This window comes from Dermacentor silvarum, chromosome 11 (genome assembly GCF_013339745.2).
Source record: "Dermacentor silvarum isolate Dsil-2018 chromosome 11, BIME_Dsil_1.4, whole genome shotgun sequence".
Lineage (NCBI taxonomy): Eukaryota > Metazoa > Arthropoda > Arachnida > Ixodida > Ixodidae > Dermacentor > Dermacentor silvarum.
In genome coordinates, this window is record NC_051164.1 from 15,719,298 (window position 1) to 15,744,363 (window position 25,066).

At 45.5% G+C, this 25,066-nt stretch overlaps 1 protein-coding gene across 1 annotated transcript in view; it reads left to right on the plus strand.

Annotated features, from left to right (window-relative positions):
* The first annotated feature begins 24,619 nt into the window (after positions 1-24,619).
* The window catches only part of LOC125941570 (uncharacterized), a 60,290-nt gene continuing 59,843 nt past the window's right edge, over positions 24,620-25,066 (plus strand). The window contains exon 1 of the mRNA XM_049659097.1: positions 24,620-24,807. Coding sequence (XP_049515054.1) covers positions 24,620-24,807 — 188 coding nt within the window. The remainder of the gene's footprint in view (positions 24,808-25,066) is intronic.

Here is a 25,066-nt window from a genome sequence, read left to right on the forward strand (position 1 = left end):
TTCTGTATGCAGACTATCGAGAGAATTCAGTCTCCTACACCGTTCCGCAAATTATACACAACATCTGTATTCCTCAACTCGAATATGCGTCGGTCGTCTGGAATGGCTCTTCTAGATCCAACAGTGACATTATAGATAGTGTCCAGAAAAAAGTTTCTAAGCATATATAATCACCGCTTTGCAAACCTGGACATTGCAACCCTGTACTAGCACCTGTTGGATTGTGTCATTGCCTTCACTTCGCGACCGACGTAATCGCGCTGACCTTCTGTTTCTCTTTAAACTCCTTCACTGGTAAGCCTCACGTGTCCCGAACTTCTCAGCTGTGTCACGTTCCGCATCCCACGCAAGATCACCAGAGAACATAGACCTTTCCATGTTCCTGCCTGTCATCACGAACACTCAACTGTCCACAGAATACAGAATCTTTATAACGCTTACTTTCGTGAACTTGATATCTTTCATAATTCCTTGTCATCGTTCTTTCCGAGCTTTGCCTTGTATTATAATTTCATGTATTGTTCAAGTGCCCTTCTCCTCCTTTTTCTTTTGTATTTACTTTGCGCGTTGTTGTCCGTACTCTCTTCTTTTCAGAATTTTTATTTTTATTCATTTATTTTTAATTATTTTTCCCTGAGTGTCTTGTTTTTGGTTTGTAATGTATGCGTGCGCCAGCACTCAGACCTTAGGGTTGTTCCTGGGCACGTTAAATTAAACATGATTGATTGATTTATTATTATTATTATTATTATTATTATTATTATTATTATTATTATTATTATATTATTATTATTATTTATTTTATTGCGTTTCCTAAAACCACCCCAGTATTGGATCATCACACATTACGAGTACAGGCCATGCCTAAGGCTGATACAATGCTAATAATCATCAGTATCATTCGAGAATCTGGATGTTATGATCTGCGAAGTACTGATCAATAAGTTAACTGGACGCAAGAACTTCATATTACGTTTCCATTCCAACCCCCAACTATATGTGGAAATAAAATCCTTTGATTGATTCATTGATTGATTGAAGCCATGGCCAATACCCCTCCTCGTGAGTACGTGCCCTAAGTAGAAGGAAGCAGAAGATCTACGGAAGACGCTGGGTTCTCCGTGCGCGTTCATTCCAACGCCATCGCTCGAAGAGTCTGAGGAAGAAGACAGAAAGAACGTGAACGATGCGGGCCCAAATGCAAACTGCCGTCCCTGCTAAGGCGCCGAATGTTCCGGATAATAAGGTGAAAGCTACGACCATGGCGGCCCACCCGCGAAAAGCAAGAGGCGCGCTGCTGGACACGAGCCAGATGCAGAGCAGGAACCAGGTCGGAAGACAACGCCCACGCCCTCGGCACAGCGACCCGTGCCATCGGAGAAACCAGAAGCTCCCCGCGGGCGAGTGAAGAGGCGTGCCGGCGACGCCCTCCTCACTACCGGTGGCAAAGCATCTTCAGTGGACGATGTTCAACTCGAGTCTGCAGGCAAGCATCCACGGCGCAACCCGGTTAATGGTGCGCGAGAAGCAAACATCGGATAACGGCCAGCGGAGGTCCGAAGACATATGCAGCAGCCACCGCGAGAAGTCCAGATGGAAACAAGTACCCCGGTAACGAGACATGCCCGCCTCGCACCCTTATGAGAGACGGCACTCCTCGAGGAGCCTGAATCAGTCGCAATGCCACTGACGCACAAACGACTGCTCGTCCATCAGCTGCAGGATCAAGAGGGACAAGCTACCGAAACGGAGCTCCTCAGCTCAGCGGCTGAGAAAGAGAAACATTCTGAGCAGGTAAGCGGTTCTAAGCGCGGCTGCGGCTGAGAACAAAGAATTGACGTTTGAGGTAATTAAATGGACACACTTCATTGCATCAAGGGATCCATTCTCTCGCGTGGATTTGCCGGCTTGACATAAAAAAAAAGTAAACAATAATAACGTCTAACACATTTTTGAATCCCCTGCACTAGTTCAGAAACACTAAAACATACACCGTCGCAACGTAGATTTTGAGAACTGGTATTTTAGGCTTGTAGTTTATATCATTACATTCTCAATGTGCACGCGATATATAGGTCAACTAACACATATGGCTAAAGAAATGGAATGATGGGACACATTTGAAGAATAAAAGTATTTCTATGACTCTCGCATGCTTTGTTGATTGACTGGACTACGTTCGATTAACGGGTTAATTGTCACTTGCGATTAAGCCTGTTTTAAATTCGTGATCAATCATTCAGCTTATTTCAGGACAGCGCTGTGGGCAAGATACAGTGCTCCCAGAGGGCCTGACTGGCTGCCCTTTAAAAACATGCCCATGCATGAACATTTCGGTGGCTGTTGCCTACACTATGTCTGTTAGCTTAATTTGTCGCGTTGTCTACTCGTATTGCCACGTTCTGGTGGCGGAATAGGAGCAAACACTGCTAAGGTTGTGAGCTAAGAATCAAATCTTTATTGGGATTACTTGTGCCGAGAAAGACAAACAACACTGACATCATAACGATAGCGGCGACCACATTCGTCGGTCATAATATCTGATTGTGGATTAAAGACGTCCAGTATTTATACATGGGAGCCAATGTGTACATTCCAGAATAATCAATGGTGCCGGCGTAGATTCGAGAATGTGCTACACTATTCGCGTCGCGTGCGCATATTTGATTAGACTAGACGATAAAATGGACGACAACGGTCGAATCATTTCGGTACTGGCGGTGAGTCTTGCGCCGAGCGAAAACTGTAGCTGGCACAAATCAAAACTATCACTAAAAAGTTTGCATACTTTCAACTTGTGTTGTTCTGCCACTGTTTCGTATCCCACTGCAATTACTAATATGACAGTATGTATATAAATAATATTCCCCTCAAAAAACCATTTTAATGTCGCCATGAGGGAAATCCTTGCGCACAAGGTAATTTTGACAAGATTTACCTCTAAAATGTGTTACGAAGGGACTCTGCAGATTAGTGTGGTGCATATAGGTGATCACGCATTTGAAATCTGCATGTGCTGTTGTCGAATTAGCAGACGTTATGACACGTGTACTTGTTTAACTTTGTCGGGTGACCGCGTTTCACCGTCTAACAAATATTAAACGCTATCTGTCGGCGCAGGACGCGCCTGCATGGATCGGAAGTTTCTCGAATGTTAGCGACGGTTCTATTAGTTGTTTGTAGTTGCCGAGCCTTGCGTAGTCTGACTGTATGCGCAACATGAATTCTATAGAACTTTCTAGAATGCACGCAGGCACCAGTGATGATGCTGTAACCTTCGACAAGTCATGTTGTAAAGCTGACGCGCTTGACCCACTGTTTATATTTTCGACGATCGCCGACTGTGTTCGCCGCTATCGTTGTGCTTTGAGTGTAACCTGTGTTCTGAACACAGGTTCGCCCAATAAAACGTTCGCGATTCACAGTTTTTGCTACTGTCTGCTTCTTCACCGTCACTACAACGTGACAATAATCATTGATGAAATTATATACCAGCGTGCAATCGATGGCGTCCGGTCTGTAAAAAGTCATTTCCGCTGCTTTCTTGGATTTGAACGAAACATTCCGCCGTGGGCAGTGCTGTTAGGAAAGCCTGAAGGAAATATGTTTGTTATTTTCAATATCAGAAGAAAAAGAATACAACATGGACTCAGGTGTAGACAAGTAAAGAAAGGCCTGACTAACGCAATTCCTGCTCACTTATATTGTGTACACCAGCTGTATCTTCTATTCCAACAAATTTTTTTTCAGTGTTGGTCGTGACAGGTATAGTGTTCCACGTGTTCAGGTCAATTTCCGAAAAAGGCGCCAGCAACGTGCATGACAAATAGCAATGTTGAGGTAGCTAATTTTCGTTATGTATATATATATATATATACGTTTCTTGGTCTACTCATAGAAGCAAGGCAACAGCAGACGCGCGTCTCGTATGCTGGGTTAACTAAAGCGCAATCTTCACGACGTGCCCACTTCCACGCGGGAGTTCCCCTACCAAACACTTGTCCGTCCTAAACTCGAATATGCATCTGCCATATGGTCACACGAAACAAGCCTATCTAATCCGATGTTTCGAATCAGCAGAAATTCCAGTATGACTAGAATGAAACAGTCGCTATCATTTCTTTTGTTGGACTCATGCAGAAACATTTCGATTGTTTGTCTGCTGCACAGAATCATCAACTGCAAACATCCCTCTTCGTTGGCGTTTCTTCGAACTTATCGCTGTTCCCGCCATTTGCACAACAAGCCTCAGTTTTCAGCATCCCTACGGTCACACTAACGCATTTACCACATCTGCATCGCCACGTGCCATTGTATTCTGGAATAATCTTCCAGATAATATCGCGAACGTTCAAGATGCCGATAACTTTAGGAAACTGCTGGTGACGCTGTTCCTTCAGCACTTGAAATGTTCCCTAGGCTAGGTACAGCTGTTTTTACAGATCCATAACATTATGCGTAGTCCTAAACATTTTATAATCTTTAAATTCCGTGTGCATTTTGAATTTATTTATAACTAAGAGTTTGTGATTCTCAGATCCAAAACCTTATGCATCGGGCTTAACTTTTTCCTTAACTGCTTGATTTCCGTTTACATTTTTTCTTACAACCAAGAATTTGGCATTTTCTTCTATCTTGTACAGTCTTGATCGCTCTTTGTAGCCACAAAATTATGGAGTGGGCACGGGAACAGTGCTACCGGCATGGCTCTTAATCACTTCCCCTCGGTGATGCAGGCCTTCATCTCCGTGCTTTTCGTCTGGCTGCCAACTGATTACCGTGCTATGCCACTATCTTCTTCGCAACCGTCATCCGTGCAAATGCTGATCCCCGACATCGTCAGGAGCGTTACTTTCCTGGATGCAACCTCACCTGGCGGGCTCATTCACCCGAGTCCAGCCACTTCGTCAACGCCTGCAGTACAAGCCGGTGACATAAATACGCCACTTGCGCCGGTCAACAGTGCTACCGGCATGGCTCTTAATCGCTTCCCCTTGGTGATGCAGGTTGGTGCAAAACTATCGTTATATGCTAAGTGATCTAATTCCCTGTGTCTGCTACTGTTCCCGTGCCCACGGGTGTTGCGCGAGACGTTACGTGAATGCTTCTCTATGACCTTTCTACTATTATGTGCCGGTGACATTGAGCCTAACACTGGCCCTCAGACTCGTTCTGAATCCCTTCTAGAAATCGATTCCCTCCCTAATGAGCCCGCTGAACAAATGAAGGTTCTCTTTGACTTTATAAAAGATGTGCATAATCGCTTACTTCAAAGAAGCAGGTTCCAAGCTGAAGTTGCTGCAGATATTAAAGCGGTTAAGAATAGGCAGAAAATATTGGATACTAAGATTAGTGGAATGAACAAAAAACTAGAAGTGCTTTAACAAAAACACTAGACCGGTACGAGGAACAACTCGTAACAATGCAAAAATCTCTTGAAGAGCTAGGAATGAGCTGTTAGAATCTCGTCTGAATGAACAAGAATATCGGTCACGTCGTGACAATTTAATCATTTATGGTCTACCAGACACCAGTGAAACTTGAAAACAACATGAACAAAAAGTAGCAACTTTTACCTCGGTTCTTTAAAGCTTTTCTTCCGACCTAATCGAGCGAGCACATCGAATTGGTCGCTTTGCACCCAATAAATGTCGGCCAATAATATAAAGTTCAGTTTCTTTAAAACCAAGAAAGGCTACTTTTGATGCGCAACGCGTTTAAACAAAAGGCATGACTATAAGCGAAGACTTTTCGCCTGCTACACGCATCGCTAGAAAGAGGCTTTTCGATTTTGGTAAAAGCCAGACTTCTTCTGAACCTTTCAAGCTTCGTCATGATAAGCTGTATCTAAATGGAAAGTCCTATTTCTTTAACGCTACTACTGCCTCCATTCACGAATTCTTGGCACAGCGTAACAACACAATGAACACTGGCAATCATTCACCACATCCGACACGTGTACCATCGTAGGAAAACGCGAGGGGTAGTGGCTGTCTACCGTCATCACTTCCTCCAACATCAGTCCTGTTTACCAACGTTCACAGCATTCTTAATAAATACGACCACATATCATCCGCAATAGACTCGTGCGAGGTCCAAATCGTTGCCTTAACCGAAACATGGTTCCCACCTTATGTGGGTGACGTTGAACTTTTTCACTGTGCGCAGAACTACACTGTATATCGTTGCGATCGCGCTGCACACAGAGGAGGCGGTGGTCACCCCGCAGTATCAAACGACATAGTACCTTCATCTGCCATCAGCGTCATTGGGGTCCTGGAAACAGTCTGGGCTTCCATTACACTTGATCGTCAAACCATAATAATAGGTGTGTTCTACCGCCCTCCTTCTACGTCATCTTTATTTGCAAATGAATTTCATGAGACTAATTGTCATGTACGCAATCAATTTCCTTCATCGCCCATAGCAGTCCTCGGTGACTTCAACTTTCCAAACATTACGTGGAACGCTGACCAACCCTCGCAATCGCCTATTTCCCAACAAGCTAAGGAAGTTTTAGACGCATGCGCTGTTTTCTCGCTTTCACAACTCGTTACCGATCTTACGCGATCCTCTGTCAATGTAGCAAATACCCTCGACTTAATTCTAACGTCCCATCCCGACCGCATATCTTCGATCTCACATTTACCTGGCATAAGCGATCATTGTCTTCTTCATTTCACTTTCAACTCATCAATTCCCAAAACCACTAAACAACGGAAGATTATACACGATTACAAAAACGTAGACTTTGACGCAATTAACAGAGAATTAACCTCATTTCTATAAGACTTCCTCCCTGACTTTGACAACCGTTCAATTCAAACTAACTGAGACCTTTTTGTGTGTAAAGTAAACGAACTCACTAACAAACACATACTAACTCGCAAAATTGCTGTAAATCCACAAGCCCCCTGGTATGATGCGCATATGAGGCGGCTTGCCAATCGAAAGAAACGTTTTTTTCGCTTGGCTAAAAACTCACCCACCGAGTCGAGGTGGGCTACTCATAAATTAGCATTTGATGCTTACGTAACTGCACTGAAGGTTGCTAAGCATAAATGTTTGTCTACTACTCTTCCATCAATGCTAACAATAATGTTAAAAAAATTTGGAGGACTATCAATCCAACATCTAGTGACCACATCGCCTTAGATGACTCCTCAGGTTCCCGTCTTCCACGTGACCAGTGTGCTGGTCTCTTAAAGGAAACCTTTGTTAAGAACGTTTCCACCAAGTGTAAAAGTGTTCTGCCTACCACACGTGAATATGACTATATACAAATGCCTCCAATTATTGTTGAAACGTCTGGTGTCCTAAAACTGATAAATTCCCTCGTTATTAATTCTTCTCCCGACTATGATTCAATTAACACAAATTCTTAAAAAGTACTAATGTTGTTAGTTAACTTATTCTTACAAAGCTTTTTCTTCAGTCCCTAGATACGTCAACACTACGTAAAGAATAGATGGTCGGGAAAGTGGTTCCTCTAAATAAGTCAGGTAACAAACGTTCACTAAATAATTACCGTCCCATTTCATTGACTAGTACGTGTTGTGAACTACTTGAACATATCATTTTTTCTAACCTTGTTAATTTCCTCGAGTATAATTCATTCTTCACCCCAGCTCAGCACGGCTTTCCCAAAACATTTTCATGTGAAATACAACTTGTTTCATTCAGTCACGAGCTACATCAAATTTTGGATCGTTCTTCGTTTGCCGATTGTATTTTCTTAGATTTCTCTAAAGCGTTTGACAAGGTTTGCCACAGACTTCTCTTGTACAAATTAAATTAATAAATCTACATCCTAACCTTCTCAAGTGGATTAAGTTTTTTCTAACAAATCGCACTCAGTTTGTCACAGCTAATGGTTTTAATTATTTTTTCAGCGATGTACATTCCGGGATTCCCCAAGGGTCAGCTCTGGGCCCTCTCCTTTTTCTCATCTATATTAACGACCTTCCTGCTACATTATCCTGTAACGTACACTTGTTCGCTGACGATTGTGTTATTTTTCGCCCAATAACCAATGAACCCGACGTTAACAAGTTGCAACTCGATCTTAATGCAATATCCAAATGGTGTGACTCATGGTTAATGGAACTAAATAGTAACAAATGTGTTACGTGTTTCCGTCTTTTTCGCCAACAAGCCACTTACCAATTAAATAACGTTCCTTTAGAACCAGTCAACTCTTACTCATACTTAGGTTTCCTTATAACTCCAAATCTGTCATGGGCAATTCCCACCGAATACATTATTAACAACGCTAAGGGCATGTTAGGCTACTTCCGTTGTAACTTCTCTAGCTCACCATCTAACCTAAAACATTTACTCTATAAAACTATAATATGGCCTAAATTAGAATATGCTACTTCTGTATGGAATCCCTGCCAGGATAACCTGAAAAAGCGCTTATAACAAGTCCAAAATAACTCAGTTCGATTTATCCTTTGTAATTATAATAGAACTGCGAGCATTTCTTCCATGAAGTCTAATCTTGGTCTTCCCTTATTGTCTGTTCGACGTAGGATGGCACGTCTAGCACTCTTTCATAGGCTTTATCATCATCGTACCTTGCACACGCAATTATTTACAATAGCCCATTATGTATCACACCGTGTTGATCATTGTCGTAAAGTCCGGACTTATCTATGTAACACAAAGCATTTTTCCCAGTCTTATTTCCCTCGAACATGTATAGATTGGAACCACCTTCCCACTCATATTGTAAATATTACTGATAACAGCCTTTCTCGTGAAACTTTAGCTAACTTTGTATAACCAGTGATTTATTTTTTGTGACACAGCAGCTAACACTGTATTGAAAGAAACCTCTTGTGTTCGAGCATTGTGTTTTGTTCACATTAATCAGTACGTTTTGCTTACTTCCGATGTACCACATTTGCTTCTGTACCACTCCCCTCCATAATGCCTCTGGCCCTGAGGGTATTATAAATAAATAAATAGATTTCTTCTTTGTGGGCTTTTACGTGCCGAAACCAGTTCTGATTATGAGGAACGCAGTAGTGGAGGGCTTCGGATTAATTTTGACCACCTGGGGTTCTTTAACGTGCATAAATAAATAGATAAATAACTAAATAAAACTATGGGTTTTCACGTGCCAAAACCACAATCTGATTATGAGGCACGCCGTAGTGGGGGACTCCGGAAATTTGGACCACCTAGCGTTCTTTAACGTGCACCTAAATCTAAGTACACGGGTGTTCTCGCATTTTGCCCCATCGAAATGCGGCCGCCGTGACCGGGATTCGATCCCGCGACCTCGTGCTCAGCAGCCCAACACCATAGCCACTGCGCAACCACGGCGGGTCAAAAATATGTACTGACCCCACACAATGTTCAATGTTCGCACAATGATCCCACTTGGAAGCCGTGAGGCACCTGTGTAAATAAATAAATAAATAAATAAATAAATAAATAAATAAATAAATAAATAAATAAATAAATATTGTAGTAATCATTTAGATATCGTACCATGTACGCCCAGTATGTCCTCCTCTTATGCTCTTGATCGCGAGTGGCAGTATTCTAAAGAAATGAATGCGAAATACTCAATATAATTACCTTTTAAATTATTATTATTTTTAGGTTCTTGTTCGGTATTCTAAGCCGTACAGTAACCAGGTCATGTATTCATTAAGCAAAAATTCCAAGAAAAGCACCCATTTAGAGATGTCAGTCCCCCTAGCAGATCAGGGCGATTATATGTGGAACGCCAATTGATGTATTCTTAAGCAGGTCGTGGGAGCGAACATGACTTGACCAGTACTCGGGTCAGTTTCACAATTGCAAATTGGGCCCTAAAGTGAATAACAAGAAAGGTAATTGGCGATTCTTATTAATTACCTACCTGGATATTGCGACTGCTGCGCGTAGAGCCTGTGTCGCCATGCAATCTACCTCGAAGCCGAGATTGCTGTGTATGGGTCAAGGGAATTTTAAAAAAATTGTTCGAAAAAAAAGAAAAAACATGTTTACAGATGATCCCGGCGCTTTTTTATTTTTTCTTAAAGTGGTCAGAATGAAACGCCCTATTTTACTTAAATATCCTCGGGTTATCCCATTTCAAAGTATTGTAACGGCATTGGTGAACGCAGGTCGTCCTGCACACGGCTGTCATGGAGGTGGACCGTCCAGCCACTATCAATGCTCCTCGAAGTGCGGCAGAGGTGTTGTCGGACGTAGAGTGGAGCTCGCAAGAGCGGCCACTCGTCAGAAAGCACGGGCTTTAACCGCACGGACATGAAACGTGCCGTGCTCGTGGCCATCCTGTGCGCAGCGTTCGCGGTCATCGTGTTGCGCCTTGCGCGGCTGGTCGAGATGCACAGGTCGGATGGCGTCGCCTTCGCACCATCTACCTGGCTCAAGGAGTGACATGAGCCAGAATCTACCTGGCTCATGTAGCTATTTAATTCATCAATGACATCGACTTTATTTGCATTCATTCGTATCTTTAATTACGCAGATAAATAAACGATACCTTCCTCGCCTTCCGTTCAGGAAATGGCCAAGCAGTATAAGTCTCAAGACTGCCTTACGACCGTGAAGTTCATCGCCGCCGCCATGAACGTTTCGTGAAGGGGTGAGAACACCCGTGTAATAAACAATGTCAGCAGGTTTCTTTCAAAGTGTTCTATAGTAGTCACTCTGGCGGGATAGGATAGGAAAGGAATAAACTTTATTTGTCCAGCGGTGAAGGCTGTTGGTGCCCGGGGCTAGGCTGCCAGGGGTCCATCGCCGGAGAAAAGTCTTTCGATATCCTCGGCAATGGCCCTGGCCCGCTGGACGGCCCACGCCTGGTCCTCGGGTGCCTCGCTGAGGAGGGCGGCTTGCCATCTCTCAGCGAGGCGCCCCGCTTCAGAGGGTCCTGCTGTTATCTTCCCCCTTCCTCTTGGTCCTTCTTCTCTAAGCTTTGCCAATCAGATAACATTCCTGGAAGTGGAATAAACAGATCAATAATCTGGTTCTTTCTTTACTCGGTGGTTCATGACTAATGGAGGCAAGCACTACAGGATGATTTTCCTTCTTTTTTTCTTGCGCTAAGTACATAGGACGCCACAGGGACGAAACGGACACTGGATATGAAGCGGGCACACGGGAGCGCTAACTACCAACTAACTGGTTTATTGTTAGATCATTATGCAGTATTTAAAGCACACAACGCCGTATTGCCACTGCGTGAACTGTTAAGAACAGCAGAAAAGAATTAATGCACACCAACTAGCCGAATTCATAGCTCTTCTAAATGATTTTCTTTTCTTAGCTTGTTAATGGGCTCAGTTTTTGTTTAGCGGGAGATATATTTAGGCTTCATCAAAGTCACTCCCTCACCAGAACACGAATTGGCCTCCCTGGTGCAGTATTCGGCCACTACCTCACTCATGACTTCAGGGGTAATTGGAGATTGCAGGGAGAGGCCTCCGTCCTGCAGTGGACATAAATATAGGCTGATGATGATGATGATGATGATAATTTATTTATTCAGTTACCTCACAGGCTCCCGAAGGAGTATTGCGTGAGGGGAGAGTACAGGAAATTAGCAAAAAGGAAAAAGGAGTACAAAGAAATTATACATTGTTAGCGGGTAAACATGAAAGAACAAATATCTAACAATATAAATAACGCGATAAATGAAACCAAACGACTGTGTGAAGTAGCAAAAAAGGAGTACCAAGAAATTATACAATTGGTAGCAGGTGAAGATGAAAGAACAATGTTAACGCAATAAAAAAAAACTATAAAACTGCGCTATAGGCAATTACTTAGGTGCGCAATAAGGTTACTTGTGATGAATTACGGAAATAATATGCATAAGGGGGCTTTGAAGGAATCAGGGTCAAGAATGTCAACTATGTCGTTTGGTAGGTTATTCCAATGCTGAATGGCACGTGGTAACGCCGATGAATTGAAAGCATTAGTTCGGCCAAAGATACGGTGGAAACTGAGATGATTATGCAGACGCCGAGATGTACGAGATGGACGTGTGAGCGGCAGGGTGGACGGGCGCGTGCTATGGACAATTTTGTGAAACAGACAAAGCAATGCTATGGTTCTTCGCGATGCAAAAGATGAGAGAGATAAAGATGACTTAATGCTAGTCACGCTAGAGTCGCGGTGATAATCTCTGACAATGAAGCGGGCGGCGCGGTTTTGGACAGACTCGAGAGTCGCGATTAGGTAAGCTTGATGAGGTGACCAGATAGGGGCTGCGAATTCCAGTTGTGGCCTTACGAATGTCCGATAGGCGATTTGTCTGGTGATGGCCGGAGCATCGCGCAGGTTACGTTTAAGATAACCGAGCGTACGTGAGGCTTTAGCAGTTACTTTTTCGATGTGCGCAGACCAAGACAGGTTAGGTGTAAGGTGCTTCTTTTTATTTTTATTGCGATAGCAATTATATGGACACTCAAAAGCAGATTTCTGCCGTCGGCGTCGCCGTCGCCGTCGCCGTGAGGTTCCGTATGACGTCATTTGGAGAAGAAATCGTCGCCGGTAAGTGGTTCTTGAGGGAAAGGGAAAGGTTGGCGCTATCTTCTGCAGCCCTTGAGGGAGCACGGCTCAGCGCGCCGAACGCTGTATGTGCGAGTGAAAGGGCGCGAGGGGCGCGTCTTTCACGGGGAGTGAACGCACGGCGGAGAACAAACGCGCGTTCTGCGCCGTGCTCGCTTAAGGGCTGCAGAAGTAGGCGTCTCTGTTCTCCTTTACAATCACCATGTATGTAGAGCAAACGCGCCTTCTTCCGACGAGCGAGAGGCCGTGGGGGAGGGCAGGGAAGGGAGGCGACGTTTAGCTGCGGCACGCAGTGCCTATTTATATCAGAGGCTCCGGCAACAATCACCAACGCCGCACGCATTTTGAGCGAACGCGGGCAAAACGCCGACTGGCGTCGACAACAGTTCTGCGTGTTGCCGATGCTGCTGCATGTCCAAGTTTATACAGCTGATAAAGCTAATATCATTACTCCGTATAGCTCTCTACAAGTTTGCTATCGCAATTGATGCTTCGCCTTTCAGGTGAAACTGCGACAACTTTTTTAGAGTACGAAGAGCTTTACTGAACCATGGTTTCGATGAGTTTACGCGAAATGAAACCTTTGGTATATGCGCATGTGCTAATTCTATTAACTTTTCTTTGTACAGGCACCAATTCTCGTTCACTGTCCGCTCCGAAAAAGTTGCCAAGAATGACGACGTGAAGCTTTCCAGACCTTTGTTAATAGCGCTGACGTTTGCTCTTTTGTAATCAAATAGTTGTTTAGTTTTCAGGTGACGTGAGCATGAAGGTGTATGAACTCTGAATTGTAATAACCGGTGGTCACTGAACCCATCCGCACAAGTGATAGTGTTTACCCTCTCGGGCGCGGACGATAGAACAAGATCTAAGATGTTATTGATACGAGTTGGTTGGTCGGTTAATTGCACAAGTGAAAAATCAAGTGTTAGTTGAACGAACTCACAAGATGCACGTGATTGGCCTCGCAAGTTCTGCCAGTCAATGTCTGGAAAGTTAAAGTTACCAAGAAGAAACATGTCAGCTTTGTTATATTTGGATCGAATAGAGGTAATTGTTATCGTGTAATCCGGAAATGAAATTGTAGGAGCTATCGGGTGGTCTGTAGCATATACCATAAAGTGCATTCGACTGGGGAAATGATACGCAGACCCACAGAATTTCTAGACTCGAAGACATCGGTACAAGAAATCACGTGATATGTTTTTTTATGGCGAGCAGCACCCCACCACCTCTTCTGTCGTCCCTATCTCTGCGATAGATAATGTAATCGTTAGAATCGGGTAGAACTTCACCATCCTTAATTTCAGAGCTGAGCCAAGTTTCCGTAAGTGCCAATATGTCGCATTCACAATCATCTAAGTATGACGAAATTTCGTTGCGTTTCGGAAGAATGCTACGAATGTTAGTTAATGATATCGATAGGTGTGAGGGCGCGATAGGCTCATGTGGTGAATTGGGTTTTTTCTTAGATGCACGTGTTCCCAGGCTAGTTCTTTGCTATCGGAGTAGGGGAACTACAGTGGCGGATGCTGCATCGTATGTGTACACATTGTTATCGATTCTTAGTTTATCGAGGGTTAGCTTAAATTGCGCGTTTTTGATTCTTGCGAATTCAATGAGTTTGCGTCGAGCGATACGGGTTTGCAAAGAAAAGTCCTCACGAACAGCAAAATTAGTGTTCTTGAACTTGTAGCCTTTTTCTATTACGCGCTGCTTATCCTTGAAAAATGCGAACTTGACAATGACTGGTCTATTCTTCTCACCGTTGTATTGGCCAAGGCGATGCGCGCGGTCTCGATAGTGATGCCAAGGTGTTGGTTACATATGTCAATGACTTTTGATTGTGATGATGACCATGATTCGCTTTTCTCATCTGTGATTCCAAAGAATAGCAAGTTGCAGCGGCGAAGTCTATTTTCTGTGTCTTAACAGCGCGATTCTATTGTCTTTAGCTGTGTGGAAATGCCGTTAGCTATCGTCAGTGATTCGGGCGATGTATTGGTCACGGAACATTTCATTGACACAATACCGACTTCTACAGCACGGAGCCTACTCGACGACTGGTTCAGCTCGACATCAACTGACGCCTGCCAATTCTTTAGTGCTCGCAGGTCATTTCGAATATCGTCCTGGCCGGATTCAATACGTTGCAAAGTTGCGAGAACATTATCCAGCACATCCGGCCCGGGGTTTGATTCGACATCACCGGATAGAAGTAAGCGCAACGGACATATGCATAAAGAAGACAAGTTTTTCCAACGTTTCAGTAACAGCAGTAGCTCACTGAGGCACGACACCGCAATAATACAGCGGTTGCTACTTTTCAGACAAGAACAGCGATTCAAGTAACCAACCTGAAGCGTGAGCACAGGTGAGCACTCCATGTCCGAACCGGTGTCGTGCCCCGGCGCGGCCGATGCGGATGGTCGCTTAAATGCGGCGTATCCAATGTCGTCAGTCGAACCAGTTGATGATCCCGGTTGCCAACCGAGGAAGTGAGTACCATCCAAGGCCGGCAGTTGCATCCAATTCGTGAAACGGTCCGGTGGCTGCTTCCAGATAAACGGGTCTGTTGCGCACAGGGCCGCAGGCATAGCCAGAAGAAGGGACACCTGAAACGTGAGCACAGGTGAGCACTCCATGTCCGAAACGGTGTCTTGCCCCCATCATCATCATCATCATCATCATCATCATCATCATCATAATCATCATCATCATCATCATCATCATCATGATGATGATGATGATGATGATGATGATGATGATGATGATGATGATGATATTTAAGGAGGTTGGTTAACCAAGGTAGTGCCTGGTCGGCTACATTGAGGGTGGTGAAGGAGGAGACAGAAAGATTGGTAATACTTAAGAGGAAGCTTTAGCTCGCGCTCAACTCCAATGCCGCCTATCAAATACAAGTAAAGCGCACAACCACTTTATATTTAGATAAACACTTGACCGATTCTAATGAAATTTGTTGCACTTGAGATAGTTCAATTCGAGTGACTGTTGGTATTAGAATTGTTTATTTAGGGCTTGAGTTTATTTAATGGAATTTTCAAAAGTTGGGAAGCTTGAAAAAAAAATGTGGTTGATCCCTCTTATATAGGAATCGGTATGGAACACGAAAGTGAAACGTGTCTTCACAGAAGTAGTGTAATGTTATTGCACATTGATATAATGTCTATTGGTGTTTTGTGGCTAAAGCGCCCTTAGGCGTTGATGCACCCACGCTGACGCCTGGTGGCACGTCTCCTCCATCACGACTACCAACGTCGATGACCATGAGCAACCGTCGTGCATATGGAAGCTGCACTACGCTGCACACGCTAGCACAACGCGAAAGACGAAGCACGTAACTGACACACTAATACAACGCGCAAGACAAAGCACGTAACTGAATCGTCACCGAGTCAAATCAGCGCGTACAGCGCGTCGTAATTGCAGCCTCCGCGATCAACTTCAGAAACATTTTCAGAGCTAATTGCGGAGGCCACGCTCCGCTGTGCTGAGTACGGTGAACGCCACCTAGGTAGCGTTGGTAGTGCTTCTTGATGCCAGCGTCCCTTCGAATGCTGGCATCGAGGCGTCGTAGTGCTGAGACCACCGAAGCGTTCACTGTCGGTGCGCGTTAGTGTCATAATGCAGTACTTCTCTTTTCTGCTCGTAGGCGGCGGCACCGCCCCGAGCAAGAGCGCGGGTACACGGAGGAGTGTTAGATATATAAGGCGCGTCTGTGTAGCTCTCTGCAAATGCGTTTGTGGCGCAATGGGTTAAACGCTCGGCGATCTATCGTCGCGGACCGAGAGGTCGTGGGTTCGATTTCCAAATTTTGCATGTTTGTGGAACTTTTTCTTCTGGTTTCTTTCTTTGTATTATGTTCGTGTACATTGTAAGCTGACGTATTTCCGTGACGGAAATACGTCAGTGAAGTCTTGGTGGACCCCGGCATAAAACACTTTCGTGTTAAAAAAAAAAGAATTACGAAGTTTACAATTCTTACATCTGCACCTCGAACAGATATCGCAGTTCTGTAAACTGCATCTATTAGACCATATACAGTGGACAAATTTAATTAAGCAGTTTATCAATTTAACTTTTGTTGCCGAGTTGAATATATGTTCTGATTTTTAGTACAAGTAATGTCCGCCTCCTTGAATGTTCCAGCTTAGAAGACTATAATTATGCTATATGCCACAGGCAATCTCTAAAAATTCTGTAAAGCTTACAATTATCACCTGGTAGAGACAAAGCAATGTAAATCTCAGAATCTCATTCCAAATAAAGGTGTCTTCAAATAATACGGTGTATCGCTACATTGCTTGAATGCTTATCTCATTAACGTCGACAGACATTGTGAGTTGGGTTATACGGGATATCTTTTTATTTATAGATATATTCAGAAAGCATTGAATAAAGAAAAATACAAAAATAAGCGTTGTTGCGTTTCATTAATCATTCGGAGCCAATATACCCGAGCACATGAGAGTTGGCCCCTCCCGCGTTTAACCGTATGTGGCTTAGCCGTGTCCGGGGAAAAGGGGATCCTGGGTTTTGAGCCAAAGCCGGGTGTTTGGACCTTCATGGCCCCTCGGCGGAGGCAACACACCTCTTTGGCCTCTGCTTCACGTAGACGGCACCCCCGGACTGACCCACCTAGGGGAAATCGGTAGTTGCCTTTTCCTGTCTCTCTCTCCCTCCAACCTTCGTCTTTCTCACTTTCACTCTTTCCTGTCCTCTCTTTATTTTCCTTTCACTTCCGACTTCGCGGGCAGCAAGGGTTAACCTTGTGCATTATATCCTGCCTTGGGTATATGTATTTGATTATAGTGGTGGCGTACAGTTGGCGTTTGCAGTACATGTCCCTTACACACTCTGCAGCGTCCCCTTTTTGGGCTCCATGGTGGGTGGCTGGCGCCACCGCCGAAACACATCCAACCATATATGGATAGCTCCTTTCCTGCACTTGCTGATCGCTGCCCGAAACGGGGGAGCACCGAAGAAATATTCCAATTTCTTGGCCGACAAATTGAGAACTTTCCTCGCTACCACGTGGTACGTACATAGTGAGAAAACTGAAAAGACAGTGAGAGTGATCTCACCCTTTATTGTTGCAAAGACTCTGACAGAGACTATAGGACCAGGTTACAAGGTGACGAAGATGGCCAGTGGTGAGCTCCTCCTGGAACTCCGCAATAAGAAACATCATTATAAACTACAGAATCTAGTGTCATTTGGAGACTTTCCTGTGACTGTGACCCCGCACCGCACCATGAACACCACCCGCGGTGTTATTTCTGATGACGACTTGTTGGAGCTCACCGAAGATGAACTTTTGGAAGAATTCAAAGAACACAATTTTTTTACTGTAAAACGAATCAAGATGAGGCGCGATGGTAAGGAGCTAAAGACAAAACACATAACTCTTACTTTTGGTTCAAATGTTAATTCTACCCGAGACCATTGAGGCCGGGTACATTAAATTACATGTCAGGCCATACATGCTAAACCCTCTCCGATGCCTCAAGTGCCAAAGATTCGGCCACAGTTCGCAGAACTGCTGAGGCCGTCAGACTTGTGCGAAATGCAGTGCGACCGAGCATCTCTCGGAATCGTCTGAAAACTCTCTCCACTGTGTGAACTGTGATGGGGAGCAAGCTGCATACTCGCGGTCCTGCCCATCATGGAAAAGGGAAAAAGAAATTGTTACAGTCAAGGTAAAAGAAAATATATCATTTAAGGCAGCACGTAGGCGGGTTTCATACCAGCCCAAGAACACCTTTGCCGAAGTGGCGCGTCAGGGGGCAGCGACACAACGGCTTCCGGCGGCTGTCCGGCCCACATGCAGTGAGCCGCCAGCGACGCCATCCGCCCCCTCGGCGGCTGCAGCTAGCTCTGCTCCGCCATCTCAGAACAAGGGGCCATCGATCTCCGAGCTGGTGGCCTCCAGGGCCTCGTCCCTCTAGACGAGGCTTTCACGTCAAACCAACAGCTCGCAAGAGCGCCTGTCCAGCGCCCGCCAGAGGCAATGGACACAACCGGCCAGACAGCGCCGCCAGCGCCTAAGGAGCGGCGAGAATCTCTCGACCGCTCCATACAAGAAAAACACCGCATCACGGCGCCCGGAAAGGGCCCTGTGAAATAACTAGTCTTTCCCAAACACACAGCACCAAAACCAGATTCAACATGGATACACAAATATTAGAATGGAATGTCAGAGGTCTCCTCCACAATCTCGATGACATTAAAGAACTCCTACATAAGTATAATACAAAGGTTCTGTGTGTTCAAGAAACAGACCTGAAACACACGCAAACAAATTTCCTCCGAAAATATGCTATTTTTCGTAAAGACCGCGATGACACTGCCGTGTCATCCGGTGGTGTGGCTATCGTAGTCGACAGAGTTGTTGCCTGCCGAGAACTAAAACTCCCTACGTCCCTAGTTGCTGTCCGTGCGGTGTTGTTCAATAAACTAGTTACTATTAGCTCTATATACATGCCTCCGAATTATCAACTCCAGAAAACCGAATTTCCAAACTACATTGATGAACTTCCAGAGCCATGCATAGTTGTCGGGGATTTAAATGCGCATACCAATTTGTGGGGAGACAGCCGTTGTGACGGAAGAGGGCGTTTAATAGAAAATTTTATTTTTTTCTCGGATGCATGTCTACTCAATAAGAATTAGCCGACGTATTATAGCGTTGCGCACAAAACCTACTCCTCAATAGACTTGCGCATAGTATCCAGTACACTAATTCCTTACCTTGATAGGAACGTTATTAAGAACCCCTACGGAAGTGACCACTTCCCAATACTTATAAGTTTAACAAAACAGGCTCAATGTTCTCCACATATTCCCCAATGGAAGGTTGAATCAGCAAACTGGGTTCTCTTCGAAGAAATAACATATTTAGCTCAGGATGACATTGCTCATTTTAACATAGACGATGCAGTGGCTTAACTGACAGGTTTCATAATAGAGGCTGCCACAAAATCCATCCAACAAACTAACGGACTAGCCAAAAAGCGTCGCGTCCCATGGTGGAACGGCGATTGTAGAAAGGCGCGGAAAAAAACAAAACAAGGATGGCTTCGCGACTCTCTAACTGCCGAAAATCTCATCAATTTCAAAGAAGCAAAGTTTCAGGGCCGAAGAATACGTAGACGTGCTAAGAGAGATAGTTTGGAGCAGTATCTTGGCAGTATAATTTCTATACGGGCGAAAGAAAAGTCTGGAACAGAGTGAACACAATACAAGGACGTCAAACAAAAATACTTCCCTTGGTAAACACACAAGGTGATAGCCTGGAAGATCAGGCTGACTTTCTGGATGAACATTTTGAATACATCCCTAGTGCGTCACACTACACAGAACACTTCTTGAAGTTCAAAGAACGCGCACAGCGACAGCCCCTCGAACGCAAATGTGCGTGAAACCAGGCATACAATCGACCATTTTCTCTTGCTGAACTAAAGGCGTCTCTCAACTGCTGCAACAACTCCGCACCAGGTGGCGATCATATCTTGTCCGAAATGATTATGCCCCTACACCTTTAACTCTAAAAACACTATTAAGACTTTTCAATACCATGTGGGCGGCTGGCTACATTCCATCTTCTTTGAAAGAAAGTGTGATCATCCCTATACATAAACAAGGCAAGGACCCATCATTAGCCAGTAGTTATAGGCCAATAGCATTGACAAGCTGTATTTGCAAATTATTTGGAAAAAAATGATAAACCGCGCTTCATCTGGATGCTTGAAAGCGGCAAAATCCTAGACCCTTTCCAATGTGGTTTCAGGGAAGGTATGTCCACAACAGACCACCTTGTTCGTATTGGGTCTTATATTAGAGATGCCTTTATACATAAGCAGTTCTGCCTCTCAGTATTTCTTGGCCTAGAAAAGGCTTACGATACGACATGGCGCTATGGAATCCTACGAGACCTTTCGGCAATGGGTGTCCGTGGCAACTTGTTAAACACAATCGAAAGTTATCTCTCTAATCGCACATTCCGCGTAAGGGTGGGTAATGCTCTGTCTAGGTCCTTCACCCAAGATACTGGTGTAGCGCAAGGGGGCGTGCTAAGTTGCACGCTATTTATTGTAAAAATGAACTGCCTGCAGACAGTCATTCCACGCACAATGTTTTGTTCCGTTCATGTCGACGATCTGCAAATAGCCTTCAAGTCATGCAATATTGCGATCTACGAACGACAAGCGCAGCTTGGAATAAATAAATTGTCCAAATGGGCAGATGAAAATGGTTTTAAAGTAAACTTCCAGAAGAGCACTTGCGTACTAATCACAAACAAGAGAGGCGTAACGCCCGTCCCAAGTATTGGAATCAAAGGAGATGCGCTCTCTGTGAGCAGTGAGCACAAGTTGTTAGGAATCATTTGAGATTATAAACTCACATTTATTCCCCACCTTAAGCATTTGAGGGCAAAATGCCTGAAGACAATGAACATTTTAAAGCTTCTATCGCGTACGACTTGGGGTAGTGATCGAAAATGCCTTCTGAACTAATTACTGTAGCCTAGTCCGCTCTCGCCTTGACTATGGTGCTGTAATATTTCACTCTGCAACACCAAGCGCATTAAAAATACTAGACCCAGTCCACCATTTAGGTATTCGCCTCGCAACTGGTGCGTTCAGGACAAGTCCCGTACAAAGCCGCTACGTTGAATCGAACGAATGGTCTCTCTGTCTGCAGAGGTCGTAATCCACCTTAAGATACTATCTTAAAGTGCATTCAAATGCTGAACATCCTTGCTACAAAACGGTAGATGATGTGTCCTGCACCTTGCTATTTAATAACCGGCCTACAGCGAAGGAGCCTTCTCGCTGCGTGTGAGGAAGCTCAACGGAGAAATGTGTATCCCACTTCAGGAGCATTATCTAATGCCACCAGCAAAGCTGTTACCGCTGTGGCAGTGGAAGCTGGTAGAATGTGACATATCATTCATCAAGGTCACAAAGCATGCCCCTGAGGCACACATCCGAATGCACTTCCTTGAACTTCATGCGAAGTATTCATGCGCGGAGTATTACACTGACGCACCAAGGTCGCAGGCCGGAGTGTCCTTTGCAGCACTCGGACCATCCTTTTCTAAATCTGCTTTGCTGCAGCCAGCAACGAGTATCTTCACGGCTGAAGCATACGGAGTGCTGTCGGCTGTTAAACATATCCGGAACACAAATATACAAAAAGCCATTATGTTCACCGACTCTCTAAGTGTCGTAAGATCTTTAAAATGTTTCTCTAAAAGTAAAAATGCGGTGCTAAATTCTCTTTACTCACTTCTGTGCACAGCATACATGTCTAGCCAGCATGTCACTATATGCTGGGTTCCTGGCCATAGAGGCATCGCGGGTAATATGCTGGCAGATGAAATCGCTACATCAGTAACAACCAAAGTCACCGACTATGTAGCTTTCCCTGCCACAGACTTGAAGCCGTACCTACGGAAAATGATTAGAAGCTATTGGCAGCGATCATGGGACACTGAAACATCTAATAAGCTTCATGTTATAAAGCCACAATTAGGGTATTGGCCACCTAGAACAAAAACACGACGAACCGAGGTAATCATGTGTCAACTAAGAATCGGACACACGTATAGTACACACCACGGTGTAAGAAGATAGGTGTTCCGACGGCGCGGTCGCGCTGGGGTGAGAGAGCGGCCGCTTCGTGTGACCGGAAGTGAGCGCCGCCGCTAGGGGCCGCACTTGTTCAGGAGGCCTTAAAACCCCTATATATCAAAAGTAGCGCCATCCACTTCCCTCCTCCTCCGTTCCACTATCGCGCTCGGCGCGACCAGCGCGATCGAGGCGCGATATCGACAGTGGCGCCGCCTGCGTCGGGCCTGCCGTGGCAGACGACAGCTAACGCACTACCAGAGGAAATCCGAGGAAAACTTCGATCGCGCCCTGCGGAGACGTTTTTGAGGCGCGATTTTGCTTCGTCAGTCAGTAACTGGTAAGAGTCAATTCCCCAAGTTAGGTCAATAAGATAGGAAAAAGTCAGTGCGAGGAATGCGAACAATTGAAAAAGATGATAGAGAGACAGAGCGCGCAAATAGACAACCAAAACAAACAATTACATAAGCAAGACGAGATGACTAAGTCACTGCTAGCCAAAATCCAAGCTGCAGAGACTAACAGACAGGAGGAAACGAACGTGAAACCTAAACTAGCCAAGCGGGACACTCAGCCTGACACGCAGAGTCTACAAGAGGCGGAGGGAGAACCAAGGTGGGCCCGATCCCTACAAGAGGTCAGCAACGCGGTGGCGCAACTCACATGCCAAATGGCGCAGCCAGCAGCGCAAATGGAGCAAGTTTGCTCAGAGATGGCAAAGACCAGTGCGAAGGGTAGCAAACTAGAAGCTAACGTCAACGAACTCATGCTCGCAAAGAAAAGCGGGAAGAACGCCCCGTACATCAAACCAGGTACTGAAGTGCACCGTTCAGGCAGCAGCCTGGACCTGACCAAAGATGCGCAGCGAACTAAGGATTAGGGGGAAAGAAGACACGGTGATTCTCCAGTGGAATTGCCGTGGCTTCAGGAACAAGGCGGGTGAGCAGCAACAACACGTGGATTCACTCGAAAACAAACCAGGCGTGATAGTATTACAAGAGATAAACCAACGACCCAGATTCCCTGGGTGTGTAACGTGTGTGGATCCGACGGAGAAAGGGACGGCAGCATTGGTACGCAATTGTATAGCGGCAACTCAGCACCTGATGGCACAGCGGGGATGCGAACACACCCTCGTGGAGCTGCACAGTCGAGGCATAGGAAACATGGAGAACATGTTTGTACTGAACATGTATTGTAGGCCGACCAAGAAAGGAATAGACATGGCGGGAACAATACAGGACACAGTGAGCAAGGCAGGCTCCCGGCCGCTGCTCGTACTGGGGGATTTCAACGCCTCTCACACGACATGGGGATACCGGTTCTGTTAGAAAAGAGCGAGAGAACTAGCACATTTGATAGAACAGCACAACTTGACCCTACTCAACGAGCCCGACACACCCACCCGCATTGGCACGAGCACGACCAGAGACACCACGCCGGACCTCTCGCTCCTGATGGGGACTCTGGATACCTCATGGCAAAATGTGGGAACGAATCTGGGGTCGGACCACGACGTAATCAGAATCACAATCAGAGGTCCCACCCTCAAGGTGAAGACGGGCACGGCGAGGATTACCAATTGGGATAAGCTGAGAAAGAAGCAAGAAGAGGAATCGGATGAGGAGAAACAGCAGATCGACATCGTAGAAAAACACATGCAAAAGATCGCGACCACTCACCAAACCCGCCGTATAGACGCCAGACTGGCACACCGGTGGGAAGAGAGAAGCAGCCTAACCAAACGCTTGAAAAGGCACAGACACAACAAGAAGTTACGCAAGAGGATACGGGAAATAAACGACAAGGCGGCAGAGTATGTGGCGGATTTATGTAAAGAAAGCTGGCTCGATCTGTGCGACGGCCTACAAGGAACCCTATCCACCCGCAAAACGTGGCAGCTCCTCAGGCAACTTATCGACCCGATGACAAGCAAGAGCGGGACAAACATGAGTATGGCTCGGACCTTGAACAATTACGAGGGGAACGTGGAGAAATTAATAGAAGACTAAAAAAACAAATACATCAAGACGGAGAAGAGCAAGGATCGGCCAGGAGCATACCGAGGTCTCCCCAACGAGAAATTGGACAAGCCCTTTACGGGCCCGGAACTAAGAACAACCATAGCAGAGAGCAACCAGAAAAGCGCTGCGGGGCCGGACGCCATCACGTACCGACTACTGAACAACTTGAGCGACAGAGCGAGAGCAGAGCTCCTCAGGCACATGAATGAGACCTGGGAAAGCGGCAAACTGCCAAGAAGCTGGAAGGAGGCAGAGGTTAGGTTCATTCCAAAACCGGGAAAAGCCCCGCACATCGACAACTTGAGACCCATCTCCCTCACGTCCTGCGTGGGCAAGGTGATAAAAAGGATGGTGTTAAATAGACTAAAGAGACACTTGGACAGAACCAACCAAATGCCGGACACCATGTTTGGTTTCCGAAAGCACCTGAGCACGCAGGACGTGCTCATACAGATCAAAGAAGAAGTCATGAAACAGGCCACGAGGCATTCGCCACGCGCCATATTGGCGCTTGACCTCAAGGGAGCGTTTGACAACGTCTCCCAGGTTAGCATCCTGACCAACCTCCAGAGCACTGGCTGTGGAGAACGGGCGTATAACTACGTTCGAGGTTTCCTAACAGATCGGAAAGCAAGAATCAGAGTGGGAGAGGAAGTATCCCCGCTTATCGAGTTGGGCAGTAGGGGACCCCTCAAGGCTCGGTCCTTTCGCCCCTGTTCTTCAACATGGCACTCCTGCACCTGCCCAAGGCGCTCGAAGCGATTGAAGGCTTGGGGCACGCGCTCTACGCCGACGACGTCTCGCTCTGGACGACGAAGGCTGGATCCCACGGATGGATGCAAGACACGCTGC